Source organism: Salvelinus alpinus, chromosome 7 (genome assembly GCF_045679555.1).
Source record: "Salvelinus alpinus chromosome 7, SLU_Salpinus.1, whole genome shotgun sequence".
NCBI classification, from domain to species: domain Eukaryota; kingdom Metazoa; phylum Chordata; class Actinopteri; order Salmoniformes; family Salmonidae; genus Salvelinus; species Salvelinus alpinus.
The window spans coordinates 41509764-41526091 of record NC_092092.1 but is presented as its reverse complement, the minus strand read 5'-3'; the positions used below and the strand labels follow the sequence as shown (position 1 = coordinate 41526091).

Here is a 16328-nt window from a genome sequence, read left to right as displayed (position 1 = left end):
GATAGAAAGGGAGAGAAACACAGTGAAATAAAAAATAAAAAAAAAGGATTCCTATACAATGCTAACTAGTAGATGATCTAAGCAACAGTAGCTGTTTAAATTACAACATCATAGATGTAAAAACATTCTGGGAAATGTTAGAAATAGGACTATACAGGTCATTAGCTAATTACTTGCAGATTTTCAAACCAATGAGCTCTCCTGCAATGCATTAATTTGCTTCCAGTAACACCCTTGTCTATAGATACTTACGAGGCCTGTGCCATGAAGTCATCGTAGAGGAAGCGCTGTCTCTTGGACAGACGGCAGCGCACCACATGCTCATATTTCTTAGGCATCTGCTTCTCCACATCCACCTTGATTCTCCTCAACAGAAACGGCCTGAGCACCTGGAAGGGAAAAACAAAAAGTGGTGATATGTCGGGTTAGGGAACAGAATGTCTTTCAAAACATCTAAAACAGTTCATGGTAATAAATAGTATATTCTTATTTAACAGATAATCTGGACCCTCCTAAATATTCAGACCAATCCACACCCCCTTGACCAACTGCGTGTTCCTCCATCTACAGCAGCCTGAGTTCTTACCTTATGTAACCTCTTGACCAGGCCCTCATTGTACTCCTGGCTGCCCTCGATCATGCCGGTGAGGGGGTTGGAGAACCACTCCTTAAACTCTCGGTGAGACTGAAAGACGTGGGGCATGAGGAAGTGCATCAGGGACCACAGCTCCATCAGGCTGTTCTGCAGAGGGGTGCCCGTCAAGAGCAGGCGCCTCTGACTGGGGCCAGAAAAAAAACAACATAGAAAGACGTTATAATGACCAGAGGTTGTGACTAAAGATTTTTATATTCTACTGGACGAAGAACTTTCAGCTTTTGTTGTCATAATTTTGACTGATATTGGTAAAGGAAGAATGCAGAGAAATGGAAGCACTTGTCTGAAGGTTTTTAGAAAATGCTATAAGAATCCTTTGTGTTATTATTATTTATTCATTCATAAATTAGGATTATGATGTTCAATGGCAACAGTTATACTGGCCATCTATAACCATCTCCTCCCTCCTCCCTTAGTGCAGACCTGTTGAAGTTGAGCAGGCTCTGCCAGCGCTGGGACTTGAAGTTCTTGATGTTCTGGGCCTCGTCCAGGATGAGGTAGCGCCAGGACTTGCGACGGAAGGCCTGGTGGTCCTGCAGCACCAGCTTGTAGGAGGTGATGCACACGTGGAAGGCGTTGGGCTTGGTCCAACCCTGAAAAAAAGAGGACGTTTTTATTAGCTTATCGAAAGGGTCTGGCACTTGAATTGATCCATTTCAGTGGGCCAGGGCTTTTATCCACTTCAGTATGCAAGGCTGACTTTTTGTTCAGTTGGAATGAGACAGGGAGCACCAGAAAGGAGATGAGGCAGCGTCAGTGAAGATTATTTTGGAACCCGCAAGGGAAAAGGAAAAGAGGTTGCCAAAGAAATACCTGGAGGCGGGAGTTTAACGCAGACAATTACAAAAATCGTCAACGGGTGAAACAAGATGGAGAGGACTGCCCAGAACAGAGTGCGCTGGAGAGAGGTCATCGTGAGGAAATAGTCCCGAGTTAGTAAGTGCCAGTGAAGATTTGTATCCATTTACGAGGGGATTTGGTGATTGTTTACCTGTCTCTTGAGTTTCCTCTCCTTCTGACTGCCGTAATAAGTGAGGATTTTGAATCCAGGACACCAGCGCTTCAGCTCCATCTCCCAATTCAGCATCACACTGGTTGGCACGATAATAAGATGGGGCCCCCAGTTACCTGAACAACCAACTTGATTTAGTATCCGATATATAGGTTGTGTACATCTCTTCTATTGTCCTGGTAAAACGTTGAAACATTAGTGTATGAATGACTCAATGTCTTACCCTTCTCACAGGCGAGGTGAGCTAGCAAGGCGATCGTCTGGATGGTCTTCCCCAGGCCCATCTCGTCAGCCAGGATGCCGTTGAGCTTCTTCTCGTACATGGTGACCAGCCAGTCCAGGCCGATGTGCTGGTACTCACGCAGCTGGCCCACCAGCAAGAACGGAATGGGAGTCTTAACCTATTGACGAAGAACAAACAATAAAGCAAAAACAGGTTTTTAGAAATGTTAGCAAAAATATTTAAAAAACAACTTAAATATCACATAAGTATTCAGACCCTTTACTCAGTACTTTGTTGAAGCACCTTTGGCAGCGATTACAGCCTTGAGTCTTCTTGGGTTTGACGATACATTCTTCTCTGCAGATCCTCTCAAAGCTCTGTCAGGTTGGATGGAGAGCATCGCTGCACAGCTATTTTCAGGTCTCTCCAGAGATGTTAGATCGGGTTCAAGTCCGGGCTCTGGCTCAGCCACTCAAGGATATTCAGAGACTTGTCCCAAAGCCACTCCTGTGTTATCTTGGTTTTCATCAAGGACCGCTCTGTACTTCGCTCCGTTCATCTTTCCTTCGATCCTGACTAGTCTCCCAGTCCCTCCCGCTGAAAAACATCTTCACAGCATGATGCTGCCACGCACCATGCTTCACTGTAGGGATGGTGCGAGCTTTCCTCCAGACATGATGCTTGGCATTCAGGCCAAAGAGTTTAATCTTGGTTTCATCTGACCAGAGAATCTTGTTTCTCATGGTCTGAGAGTCCTTTAGGTGCCTTTTGGCAAACTCCAAGAGGGCTGTCATGTGCCTTTTACTGAGGAGTGGCTTCCGTCTGGCTACTCTACCATAAAGGCCTGATTGGTGGAGTGCTGCAGAGATGGTTGTCCTTCTGGAGGGTTCTCCCATCTCCACAGAGGAACTCTAGAGCTCTGTCAGAGTAACCATCGAGTTCTTGGTCACCTCCCTGACCAAGGCCCCTCTCGCCTGATTGCTCAGTTTGGCTGGGCGGCCAGCTCTAGGAAGAGTCTTGGTGGTTCCAAACGTCTTCCATTTAAGAATGATGGAGGCCACTGTGTTCTTTTTGGTACCCTTACCCAGATCTGTGCCTCGACACAATCCTGTCTCGGAGCTCTACAGATAATTCCTTCGACCTCATGGCTTGGTTTTTGCTCCGACATGCACTGTCATCTGTGTGCCTTTCCAAGTCATGTCCAATCAATTGAATTTACCAATCATGTTGTAGAAACATCTCAAAGATGATCAATGGAAACAGGATGCACCTGAGCTCAATTTTGAGTGTCATAGAAAAGGATCTGAATACTTATATAAATAAGGTACTTCTGTTTAGAATGTTATATTAATTTGCACAAATGTTTTATATGGAATCAACTCCATATTAACGCCCATGATTTTGGAATGAGATGTTCGACAAGCAGGTGTCCACATACTTTTGGTCATGTAGTGTATTTTACTATTGGAGGACAGGCTTATTGTAACGGCTAGAACGGAACGAATGGAACAATACTAACCTTTCCCTTAAGTCAACTACAAACTAATAGCAAAGGATCCTTGTTTGATCATCTGGCCAGTGTTGTAGGGCATGGGTTACCCACCTTGGTTGTGGCAAGGGTGTAGCCTTTGGGTTGCAGGCTCTCTGCAGTAGCAGCAATGTGGCTGATCTCCTTCTTGGGCCGCGGGCCGGTTGGGAGAGGGGGACTGTGGTCCCCCTCCTTCAGCAGGATCTCCATTCCCTCGTCGCACTCGTCTTCATCACTGTCCTCTTCATCATTGTCAATGACCTCTTCCTCATCACTGTCCTCATTATCTGGTGAGTGATAGGTGAGAAGAGGGGTAATGCAGTGAGCATGGTATAAAATCAGGATAAATGCACTAGCTTGACAGTCAAATCCATAAGGTAAAAGCCCTTGGAAAAAAGTAGGTTTTTGGTTTGTAGGTCCATCTACAGTATCAATTCAATCTGAAAGCTCAGTGTGAAGCTTCATAGAGTTTTCGCTAGGTTAGAGAGCAAAGATGTTCTATTTTGTTACAGTGGGCAGTACCTGAGGTGGTGATGTTGCTTTCCACGTCACTTTCGTCTTCCTCGCTCTCCTCTTCCTCGTCTACAGAATTTTCAGACTCCTCGGAGCTGGCAGGAGAGGCAGATGCCGAGGGCTCCTCGAAATCAGAGGCATACGCTCCTTTGTACTTCTCCAGCAGCTCCTCCACAGTCATGTCACCTGGGAGAGGAATTGGAAGAAAATGAAGTTTAGAATGGTCTTGAATAATGGACGTCATGGCAACAGATAGGAATAGAAAAGTGACTTGTGGAGCTTGAAATGACAATAGCTTAAAAACAACTAGACAGCACATTGGACTCAACATCTGTGCAGCAGATACAGCTGTTGTACTATTTTAGTAGTGTGGGAGGTTACCTTCTTTGGCCAAGTCATCCAGCTCGCCTGCGTGATCTGCTTCCCCCTCCACCACCTCTTGGGCTGCGATGGTGTCCTCCTCATCTTCAGCTGAGCACCACAGACAGGGACAAATAATTACACAATACTCACAGCCAAGTCAATATATTGACAAGTGAGCTATTTTAGATGCATATAACATTCACTGTAATTGGATAACAAGGCCTCACTTACCATCTTCTTCATTGGCTGTGAACTCTGCGTCTTCGTCCACTGTTGTGGACAAATTGTCTGAGCACTCTTCTTCCGAGTCCTGTGGAAGGAACAAAGTCAGCCTCCACCAAATAAGATTTTAAAGTATGAACAATTAGGTTAATGTGCACCAGCTTATACAAAGGAAGGGCATGGGAGTGCAGTATGCATGTGTTTGAGTGAGGGGCTCTGCCCAGTCTCCTGTGTCAGTGGTACCCACCTGTGAAAGGGGCTGTTTGAGGGTGCTGAGCAGCTCTGCCAGGGACATGGTCCCCTCCTGTCTCAGCAGCTCAATCTCCCTCCTCTGGGTCTCAGGGTCATTGCCATCCTGTTCCTCCTCCACGTCGATGGTCTCCTCATCATCATCCTCCTCCTCACCACCACACGGAGGCTCAAAGTCTCTGTCTGCAGGCGGAACGAAGGAAGAGAGGAACGTTAAACCTTGTCTCCAATTGGCCAGTCTGTTAAGGCACCTGGGCTAGAAACTGTGCAGGACACTGCATCATGCTTATTTGAACAGCATTGAACAGTCTACAATCTCTGGCAAAGCTTCGCTTCCATTATGCTAACTACTAAGTCACATCTGATGACTGGAATGTCACTGCACTTCAGAGATGCAATAATTGCATTGTTTCTAGTCAGAAATTGAAGGCAGGAGATGACTGTCCTTTTGCCTTGGACAATTCCACCATAACGGAATTACACTGAGAATCAGTTTTGCACTTTAACCCATAAGAGTCTAAACCGGGGTGGGTTCTACTGAGCTACAGTGGTGTGAAAAAGTATTTGCCCTCTTTATAAATTGCTCTACTTCTGCATATTTTTTTTTATATACTGAACGTTATCAGATCTTCAACCAAAACCTAATATTAGATAAAGGGCAACCAGAGTGAACAAATAACACAACAATTACATACTTATTTAATGTATTTAATAAGCAATGTTACGCAACACCATATGCCCGTGTGAAAAAGTAATTGCTCCCTTACACTCAATAACTGGTGGTGACACCTTTAGCTGCAATGACTCCAACCAAACGCTTCCTGTAGTTGTTGATCAGCCTCTCATGTCGCTGTGGAGGAATTTTTGCCCACTCTTCCATGCAGAATTGCTTTAACTTAGCGACATTTGGGAGTTTTCAAGCATGATCTGCTCGTTTCAAGTCCTGCCACAACATCTCAATTGGGATTAGGTCTGGACCAAAACTTCAAATTTGTTGCATTTTAACCATTTTAATGTGGACTTGATTGTGTATTTTGGATCATTGTCAAACAGAGCTTGAGAAGATCTCCAGAGAAGAATGGGAGAAACTCCCCAAATACAGGTGTGCCAGGCTTGTAGCGTCATACCCAAGAAGACTCAAGGCTGTAATCGCTGCCAAAGGTGCTTCAACAAAGTACTGAGTAAAGAGTCTGAAGACTTATGTAAATGTGATATTTCAGTTGTTTTTTTATACTTTTGCAAACATTTCTAAAAACCTGTTTTTGCTTTGTAATTATGTGGTATTGTGTGTAGATTGATGAGGGATCCATTTTAGAATAAGGTAACAAAATTTGGAAAATTCAAGGGGTCTGAATACTTTCCGAATGCACTGTACATGTTCGTGAGTCGCCTCTTTCTACAGTGGGGTCATATTAGTGTGTAGCCCAAACTGTTCGGACACTACAGACAGAAGTTGGCAGATCGGCTGTACCGACTTCAGACGAGGCCCACGACGCTTGTGGGGGTCGTAGAGCAAAACGGAGGCAACCGTCATGTGCGTTGGATTGAGACGCATCCAATGCAAAACAAATATATCTCTAGCTTAAAAACGGACAGATTTTTTTTTAAATTGGGATTTTATTTGACCGCTAATTAGATTTCCGCGGTGGCGGGGGTTGCTGGACTGGCGTCACTGAGTCTGACAGTTGCTAATGGAAACTAAACAGAGGCACACTGAAGAGTACTAGTGTACACCTTAGCAACTGAATCTTACAGAAGATGCTTTGGGTCAACAATAGCAATTCATTGCATTTTAAAACAGTGCTTTTCACAAAGTCTCAAAGCAACACCTCCGTCACCAACGTGTAGCACCAACAGGTGACATGCAGAAGGCATTTTGCACCAGGATGCACAACACACATCAGCTGAAGTAAGAGCAGTGGCTACAACAACCTCCTTATGTTGTAAATTATTCAGGCTCTCTAGTTATACCAGTGGAGGCTGAAGAGGGGAGGACGGCTCATAATAATATCCGGAATTTAGTTAGTTGATTGGTATCAAACACATGGTTTTCATGCGTTTGATACCATTCCATTCACTCCATTCCAGCCATTATTATGAGCCGTCCTCCCCTCAGCAGCCTCCACTGGTATAACTAGAGAGCCTGAATGGTGGCAATCTGGATACTCAAGAAACAATTAGCAAAGAAACAGTTCTCACCATCTTCATCCACAACAAGTGGAAGAGATTTTCTGGGTGGTGAGGGTGCAGGTTCACTGTTCCCAGCCGGTGCCGTTTCCAGGGCCTGACTGAGGAGGTCAGAGTATTTCTCTGTCTGGCCCACGATGAAGTCCAGCTGGAGGTCCAGAGCCTTCTTCCTCTTCTCCTCTAACCGGGACTGCTGCTTGTACTGCACCACCTTCTCAATACTGCTCCAGAAGGCCCGGACCTCCTTGGCTATGTTGGAGGCGACTCGTCTGATTTTGGCGTGCTCGTCCCTCTTGGCCTTCTCCTCCTTCTGCCGCAGCTCCTCGTGATGTCGCATCACCATCCGCACCACCTGGAGAAACATGCATATGTAATTGAGTTCTTTTGAACTTGTTGGACCTAACCTGAAATCATGGCAGTGGTTAAGCAAACAATAGGTAATACCAATCTCTCTGCAATATGGATGCCAAGTGGTGTAAAATAAAAGTGATATAAGAGGGTTTCTTACCTTCCTGGCGACCCCTCTCTTCCACCTCCTCTCCTGGGCAAAGTCGGCCGAGAGCCACTGCATCTCCTCACACAGGTAGTCCCAGTGAACCTTGGGCCGGACCGGCTCCGTCAGGCGGGTCAGTCGCTTCATAGACCAAAAGCCTTCCCTCCTCAACGCTACGGTCCTGCCCTCTATCTCCGCCTCCTACAACACATAGTTCACATCCGGAATTATAGAAATAAAGAAACTCAAATTGTTCCAATCTAGACAGTTGATTAAATGAAAAACTATTCACAGTTGACAATTTGGAACAAAGGTCAGAAGGATGAGCAGGAGACGTGGTCCAAATCAGAACGCTGACTCACGTGTTTGGCTAGTTCAGCCATGTCTGCGTGACGCTCCATGCGGGGTCGATGGGGAGTGACAGGGTCCGATGGGGAGGAGCCTCCTGGGCCCATAAAGGGAGGAGAGAGGAACCTGCCCTGGGCACCTCGGAGTATGAGGGGAGTAGTGCTGGGAGTCCAGTCAATGAAGGATGATAGGCCAGGAGAGGGGTATGAAGTGGATGAGGAGGCAGGTGACCAATTTTGTGTGACCCTGTCTGCTATCCACTGGCGTACCTGGAAACGGAGGGAAAGGCGGCGAGAAGGAAATGAGGACTTTTGAGCAGGACCATAACAAGATTGTTCCTACTGGAACAGAGGCAAACATGCATAGAGTTCACAGCTAAATCTGTCTCAAACATGTTGTATATCAAGCTATCAACAAATCTCTTCGATACCGTAGGCTATACCTCAAGAAATCACATGCTGCATTGAAAACAAAACAACAAAAAATTACTATTCTGTAGCCTACACCCATACAGACTTTGCAGTGTACACAACCTGCTATCTCATGTAATCATTCAGTGATCAGCGAGCATTCTGCAAGTGTGATCTATCGGAGCGTCTGACACCCACCGCTTGCCTTTGTGAAAATGGCCTTTCTGTCTGGCCTGCTCTTTCTCTGCTCATGCTGGAAAACATACATGGCTTAAAACGTGGCCAACTTAATCACTAAAGCAGAACACTGCATATGAAAGATCACTGCATGAAACAAATGGAGAAACCATTTTGAGAACTGAGAATGAAATGCTATAATTGGAAAACAGTGAAAACATGCTGAAAGCGTTTTCCTGGCATACGCCAAACCCAGGTTCGTCTGTCGGACTGCCAGATGGTGAAGCATGATTAATCACTCCAGAGAACACATTTCCACTGCTCCAGAGCCCAATGGTGGCGAACTTTACACCACTCCAACTGACGCTTGGCATTGCACATGGTGATCTTAGGCTTGTGTGCGGCTGCTCGGCCATGGAAACCCATTTCATGAAGCTCCCGACAAACCGTTATCGTGTGACGTTGCTTCCAGAGCAACCGAGGACAGAACATTTTTCAGCACTCGGCGGCCCCGTTCTGTCAACTTGTATGGCCTACCACTTCGCGGCTCAGCCGGTTACTCCTAGACGTTTCCACTTCCGGGCCACCTTTACCGGGGCAGCTCTAGCAGGGCAGAATTTGACAAACTGACTTGTTGGAAAGGTGGGATCCTATGACAGTGCCACGTTGGAAGTCATTGAGCTCTTCAGTAAGGCCAATGTTTGTCTATGGAGATTGCATGGCAGTGTGCTTAATATTATGGTGTGGCTGAAATAGCCGAATACACTAATTTGAAGGGGTGTCCACATACTTTTGTATATATAGTGGATATTGCAGCACCGACTCAGCCAGCTACATTTAATTAACCATAGCCATCAAGCTCCAAATTCTTCAAAACTGAAAAGGGAGTTTATGTTCTCTCTGCTACTGCACAGCAAGCAGTACCAGTACTAGCTCCAAAAGGCTCCTTAACAGCTTCGACCCACAAGCCATAACACTGCTGAACAGTTCTTCAAATGGCTACCCGGACTATTTGCATTGACCAACCCCCCCCCTTTTTTTTTTTACATTGCTGCTACTCGCTGCAAAGACACCTTAACCCTACCTACATGTACAGTACCAGTCAAAAGTTTAGACACCTTTTGGAACGCTGAGAGTGTGCAAAGCTGTCATCAAGGCAAAGGGTGGCTACTTTGAAGAATCTAAAATATTTTGATTTGTTTAACACTTTTTTGGTTACTACATGATTCCATGTGTGTTATTTCATAGTTGTGATGTCTGTAAAAAAAAAAAAAAAGTTAAAATAAAGCAAAAACCATGAATGAGTAGGTGTGTCCAAACTTTTGGCTGGTACTGTACATATTACCTCGACTAACCTGTACCCCGCACATTGACTCGGTACCGGTACCCCCTGTATGTAGCCTCGTTATTGTGTTGATTTATGTATTTATTTGACTTAAAACTGCATTGCTGGTTAAGGGCTTGTAAGTAAGCATTTCACGGTAAGTTTACCTGTTGTATTCGGCACATGTGACAAATAAAATTAAAATGTGATTTATATAGCTCCATTTCAGTTTTTGATGAATTGAATATCACAAAATTGCATTTAAACACATTATGCCTTCATTATAAGTATAATAAACAACTATTCGTACAGTAGCAAAATGTTTATTGTATGCTGCTTAAGAAAACTGTCAGAGCAATCATTAGCCCATCTTTCATGCTAAAAGAATGGTTTCTGTTGATACGTAGCCATATAATCACTGATTTGGCAGCACATCTGAAGAAAACAGCTAAGCCTACACAGAAAGCCATTTTGGGGCATACCTTGCTCACTGCTGGGCTGGGGTTGACCATGCTCCTGCGGCTAGGCTGGGCCTTCACTGCCAGGTCAGCCTCATCACTGCTCTCCTCCGTGGGGCTGCTGAGCCCCGGGCCCTTCACACCGGCTAGCCGTGGCCGGATGACAGGCGGTGGTCCGGACTGGCTCCCACCCCTGGAGGAACTGGAGAGTTTACGCCTCGTCACATTGCCTGATGTTGAGGGCAATTTGGGGGCAGAGAGGGGCTTGGAAGATGCATTGATGATTTTCAGAGGGTTTAGGGTTTGAGACACAGTCACTGCTTTGCCCGTGGATGCCCGTGGATGAGTTAAGGCCTCTTTGTCAGATTTGCATGGTGTGGGAGTAGATGGAGGGGTCATACGGGACTGGGATGGGGTGTTGGTAGCGGGAATAGCAGGAGGTGCTGCTGTGGGTTCTCTCTTGACAGAGGGCTCTGTCTGGTCTCTATGACTGCTTACAGGCACAGGCTCCGGCAAAGGCACAGCGACTGACACAGCTTTCGGAAGGCACTCTAATACAGGTGCTGTGTCTGAGCCACAGCTGAAGCTGCTAGTGCTAGCCTGCGTCAGGCTGCTGCTCTGCTGCCTAGATACCACCAACAATAAGGAGGGAGGATGTTTGAGGAGAGGGGTGTCCCCACGCTTTAGTAGGAGGAGTTTTGGGTCGATGATGCCAGAAGAGAGCGTGGACCGGGAAGCCTCTGGGTTGGCCTCGGTTGCTGTCACATTAACGGTACGATAAACATCCTGCTGGGTCTCCACTGGGGTTTCTGTCAGTGTTGGACAGGGCTGTGGATATTTGGTCCCTTCATGAGAAGAAACACAGGGCTTGGGTTCTGTAGTATTTTGTAAGGTGGCTCCTGGTACCTTTTTTAGAGGACAATTCTGCTTTCTACCCTCTGGCAAGTGTATGGTAATTGGGGACGAGAGGACCTCAATACTGTGTTGACTGTTTGACTGTACAACAACCCCCTCTGTTAATTCTTCCATTGGGGAGACAAGAGAAGATGTACTGGCCATTGCTCTCACTTCCGTTTCCCCTGGCAGCGTTTGTGTGTCACTCAGACATGTGGCTGGGGAAATGCTCACCCCTCTATTGTCTGAGACAGCTGTGCTGGTCTCCAGACAAGGTAATGCAGCTTGTGTACAGGTGTCCGTCTGTCCATCTGGAGTATCTGATACTGTGACAGTTTGGACTACACAAACCTCACTTGAATCTTCCAACACAGTATTGTCAATTTCAGTAGTTGTGGGCTCAAAATTCTGCCCTTCATCAGTCATCTCTACATCTTGTGTGGACAGACTAGGGGTAAAGTCATTTTGATGCTGGATAATGACTTGATCATTGTCATTACTCGCTTGAGGGTGAGATAGCAGGTGTATTTCTCGTCCCTCACTGGCTGTACAATTCTCAGAGTGTTCCATGAGTGGGGTGAATAAGTTTACTTCGTAGCTTGGGGAGAGGGACGGTCTCTCTCCAACAACTTCTATCGCAATCTCCTCCTCCACAAAGCTATAAATCTCAAATTCTCCTGCAGCCAGTGGGTCCATTTCGATATCCGAATGGGTCCCTTCAATAAACGACTTTGGTTCTCTGTCAGAATACTCAGAGTTGAATTCAATAACAGCAGTATCACCACTGACAAGATGTTCTTCCAGGAAGACACAGTGATCCACCTGGACCTCCTCAGGCAACTCCAGGCTGGTCTCTCCTCCATGCATCACAGCTCCTTGAGCATCAGCTGACAGCACGAGCTCAGAGACCAGTGGAGTCTCCATCCTGGTTTTGTGGTCAGGATTAGACATCTGAACTTCAATAGATTGTTCTGTCTGCATTAATTCTATTTCTGTACTGGAGAGGTGGTGTATAGGAGGGGTTGTTGCTGTTGTCTCCTGTAGAAAAGAGCTTTGTGACCGGATTGTAAAGTTGGGTGAGTGCTTGGCCGTTTCAGTCTCCTTTGCCCTGTTAGTCTCAATCCGTTCTTCTGTTGGGAGAGGGGGATTTGTCTGGATATCGCGCTCACTCTCCTGTCTGTCAGTTGTGTAGTCTGGGGTGGAATTACCACTGCCAGGGGGCGTGTAGGGGACAAGACCAGAGTATGTTTCTCTTGACTGTGGGGTCCCGGATATGTCAGTTGGTGGGTCTGGGAGTAGCGTTTGTGAACTCCCAAGTGTGACATGTCTACTCTCAGACGGTTCTGTAGATCTCTCAGATTCTTGTGGTCCCTGATCCACCGCATTAGCTCCCTGTATCTCTTCTTGGTCGTAATTTGAGTTCTGCGTGATTTTAGGTTCTGTGGAGATGTCTGTTTGTTTCTTCTTACTGTTGTCAGTGATGAGCACTGGGGGGATAGGCTGCTCAGAATTTGGGAGAATGCCTGCTTGTTCTTGGACTTCAGACAGAGGTATGTCGCTGGCCTGATTTGCCTGAGTCGGCGGAGTTGTTTGAGGCTGCTCCATCCCTCTGTCTTCGTTGTGGTCTGGGACTGTATCTTTATTTGGGCCGAGGGGACGTGGCGACACTGTTGAGCAGGATTTAGAGGGAAGGTTTCTAGCTGGGTGTTCTCTGCCAAGTTCCTCGATTCCAGTCTCTTGTTTATATTCCAATTTCTCTGGGAGAGGCTGGCCCCTTTCTGTCCCACTGACGACCACCAGTCCACCTGCAACTCTCTGATGCAGAGCCTGGTCCTGGCCTGGTCCAGCAGCACTCCACTCTGTACCGGTCGTTTGTCTGTCTGTGTGGCTGCTGTTATCAGTTTGTGACACATAATGCGAATATTGCGCTGTTCCGTCTGTCTGTGTGTCAGAGAGTCTGTCTGAATGGGACTTTGTAGAGAGACTAGGGTCCTTGGGGTGCAACGGGCCCAATCTTCCTCCACCACCACTATCTGACATTGCCCCTCTTTCAAGGCTGTCCTTAGTGTTGTCGTTGGGGTGAGTCTCTGTGGGTGTGTTATTTTCACTGACGCGTCCGTGTCTTTCAGGGTGTGACGTGGTCGTGTTATCCAGTGGTGGGAGAGGCGCAGCGGCCACATTTTGCGCAGCCTGGGGGTTGTCACCCAGCACATTCACAGCCGGAGGGGTGCGCTGCTGCACCGCCTCCTCCCCAGAGCTTCCTCCCTCTGTGCTGCTCCGGCTACACACTGCACCTGGAAGCAGTGAGAGGATGTAGTTCAGTTGACGGATAGAAGTACAGTACATGCATTTATAGACAAATATTTCAATAAGTATCCAGCAAAGAACAATTTGTCAAACTAGTCAATGTCTCTGGTTAAGGAAGAACTTATCACCTGTCTGCGGTGTGGGACACAGCGCTTCCGTGCTTTCCACTTCCAGGATGCTGATTAAGGTCCCGTCCACATATTCTGAATAAAAAGACAAGTGGTAAGTAAAATGATCAATGCCGCTGTTCTCTGGACTATAATACAATTTTCAATTCCATAGAATCATAGAACCACAAATTATTGTTCTACTCTGGTCCATGTGTGTTTCTCTGAAGAGTTCTCTGATTCATAGGGATTGGTTTAAATGCAGAAGACACATTTCAGTTGAATGCATTCAGTTGTGCAACTGGCTAGGCATCCCCTTTATCTGAAGAGTTCCAAAACTGCACAATACTGGCCAATGAATGAGGGTGGCAACATTGTTACACTGTACACTATTCATGAATCAAACATTGTATTATATGGGGAGGTGAGGTGTTTGAGGCATAGTTCACAACACAACATTTTCCAACAGACTTTTGCATATGTGTTTCGATTTAGCGACTACTTGCTAGCAAATGCAATATATTTTTTACTTGGAATCAAATATTTAATACAATCTCTAGAATGACTTAATAAAAAAACAAAAACAACTTTGTTAGGTTTATACATTTGTAACCCCTGACCTTTTCCCTGATATGTGGCATTATCAAACATATTGCTACACGCACAAATTGACGCACGGGCCTCCAGCCATTCAAATCAACAGTATTACACTGTTGCAAATGCAATTTATTGTAGTTTAAAATAATCTGGACATGGCATGTGCAGCGGGAACATGTAGGTGTTCCTGTAGCAACGTGACACTCATGCGCTCAATGTTTTCGTGCGCTCTTCAGATTGTATCGTTTCAATAACTGTTGATTTAGCTAGTTAGGTACTATTGTTGTTAGTTGGCTAACTACATGGCTAGCATGTTTGCTAGTTGACTAGCTACCTATACAGCTTGCCTTTATATCTAGATGAGCGTTGTTGGCCCCAATACTTTCAACTTGGCGCGCACGCGCCCCATCCCACCCGAAGTTATGTAATGGTCTGGGTCTTTATAAATGCATTTCTGATTCGCTTGGAGCGAAAAAGGGGTTTAAAAAGTCGAATTAAAACCCGCTTCCCAACAATTACCTGTGACGTCATTGCACGGGGTCAAATAACCACAACTACTAAACATTGAAATCATACATTTAGCTATATAGTCAGTCAATATAAATGATTTACCTCATTAAAATACTGACAAAATAAATTGTTGCTGCAATGTTTCTCGCTAAAATGTAGCAGTGATTACGAGGGGGATAAAGGGGGGTTCGAGTGATCCCACACAGGCACACTTAGTTATGAATTAAAAGATGTCCTCCAGTTGTTTTATTTTTTAAAAACTTTTCCTGTTGAGAAGTGATATCCCAAGTAGACTTAGTGTAAATCCATTTTATACTGATTCCAATATGGCCAACGTGATTACACTCAAACATATTCGCCTGAATATAAATTGCCATTGTTCATTTTGTATCGTCTTATTCTGTGGAGAGCTAACGTTAGTGGCAGCCTTGCTAGTACAGATAGTTTTAGCTAAATCTTTTCGCGCCGCAGCTAAATTGGCTGGCATTAGGCTAATTCCATGCCACAGTTTGGCCATGATGCTAAGAAGTACATGTTCTGGCTGCAGGTAAAGTCTAACGTTACAGGGAAGGTAAACAAGCCAAATAATTTGCAACTTTATAATTGCGCCGTCATTGACACCTGTGTTTTAATCTGTGTTGTAGTGGAGTATGCAGACAAGGAAAACTTTCGCAAACCTCAATTTTCTAAATATATTTGTCAGAATTAACTGAATGCTGTGTCCCGCCGCGAACAAGCCCCCCTGGTGCCCCCTACTACTTCCTCCATACCCCCCCTTCTCATGGCCGCCATCTTAAATTCCCACCTACCTGAAATTTCCGACCAGTTTTCTTTTACAAAATTCTTGTTGATGGAGTCGTCATCCGGATAAAATCGTACTCAATCCGTGATGATAGTATTCCAAACTGTCTCTCGGTACCCAACGAGGTAGGAGTAGGTCCGTGGGAAGAAGTTATAATACGGACTGAAAGAGAGCGGGTTCGGCTCGCCGAATCTAGTGGTTGCGGGGAGGAGACTTTTAGACGCAGCGAAATGGTGGAGAACCACTGCTGACAAAGTGCAGAAGAAAGTATTATCTCGCGAGAAGTTGAACGGCGCGCCGCTGCAATTTTTGGGATAAGTAAGACAGTGCATTCATTGCTTTAGTTCAAATTATAGCAAATCCCATGATAATTTGGGGAAATGTTTTATGTTACCATTATCTGGTTAGATTTTATTTTTATTCAATGTACTCCACTAGGATTTTATTCATTTACCTGGTTATGGCAAATGTTTCTTTCCATAGAAAAGCTTACAATTCCCCTACTCCTGCACTTATTTGTGGTTTCTACTTAACCCAAGTGGACTCAATATGCAAAAAAATTACCTTTCAATAGCACACTAAATCCAAATATCATACTAGATAATAGATAAAGCGTTAATTGTGAAACAGGTGTCAATGAGTACTACACCATTGTCATATCAGTATCCCTGACAGGGCAAATTAATTACCATTACTTTTTCAATGGTCACAGAACAGTTTAGCTATTGTATAGAGGGATCAGGATGTTGCAATTGAACTAGGTGGTTGCCCACCATTCACTACTTAAAGTGTTAATGCTGGGACGGAACAAAGTCCTGCTCTCCAAGGTCAGAGTTGGAGATCCACACTGTATGCTCTCTCCAAATTAACATTGTCTGGAAAGCATGAAGAATAACAATATGATCACATCTAAGTATATGTGGTCAGGGGGCAGCATGTAGTAGCCTAG

General features: G+C 45.4%; 1 protein-coding gene across 1 annotated transcript in view; it reads right to left on the bottom strand.

Annotated features, from left to right (window-relative positions):
* The window catches only part of LOC139581043 (helicase SRCAP-like), a 31774-nt gene extending 16165 nt beyond the window's left edge, over nucleotides 1-15609 (bottom strand). The window contains exons 1-16 of the mRNA XM_071410372.1: nucleotides 15387-15609; nucleotides 13492-13566; nucleotides 10187-13350; nucleotides 7808-8062; nucleotides 7461-7646; nucleotides 6965-7304; nucleotides 4764-4948; nucleotides 4526-4604; nucleotides 4313-4402; nucleotides 3941-4117; nucleotides 3494-3705; nucleotides 1891-2068; nucleotides 1647-1783; nucleotides 1079-1248; nucleotides 587-779; nucleotides 253-389 (exon numbers count right to left, since the gene is read on the bottom strand). Coding sequence (XP_071266473.1) covers nucleotides 253-389; nucleotides 587-779; nucleotides 1079-1248; nucleotides 1647-1783; nucleotides 1891-2068; nucleotides 3494-3705; nucleotides 3941-4117; nucleotides 4313-4402; nucleotides 4526-4604; nucleotides 4764-4948; nucleotides 6965-7304; nucleotides 7461-7646; nucleotides 7808-8062; nucleotides 10187-13096 — 5249 coding nt within the window. The 5' untranslated portion in view covers nucleotides 13097-13350; nucleotides 13492-13566; nucleotides 15387-15609. The remainder of the gene's footprint in view (nucleotides 1-252; nucleotides 390-586; nucleotides 780-1078; nucleotides 1249-1646; nucleotides 1784-1890; nucleotides 2069-3493; nucleotides 3706-3940; nucleotides 4118-4312; nucleotides 4403-4525; nucleotides 4605-4763; nucleotides 4949-6964; nucleotides 7305-7460; nucleotides 7647-7807; nucleotides 8063-10186; nucleotides 13351-13491; nucleotides 13567-15386) is intronic.
* Between the last annotated feature and the right edge of the window lie 719 nt (nucleotides 15610-16328).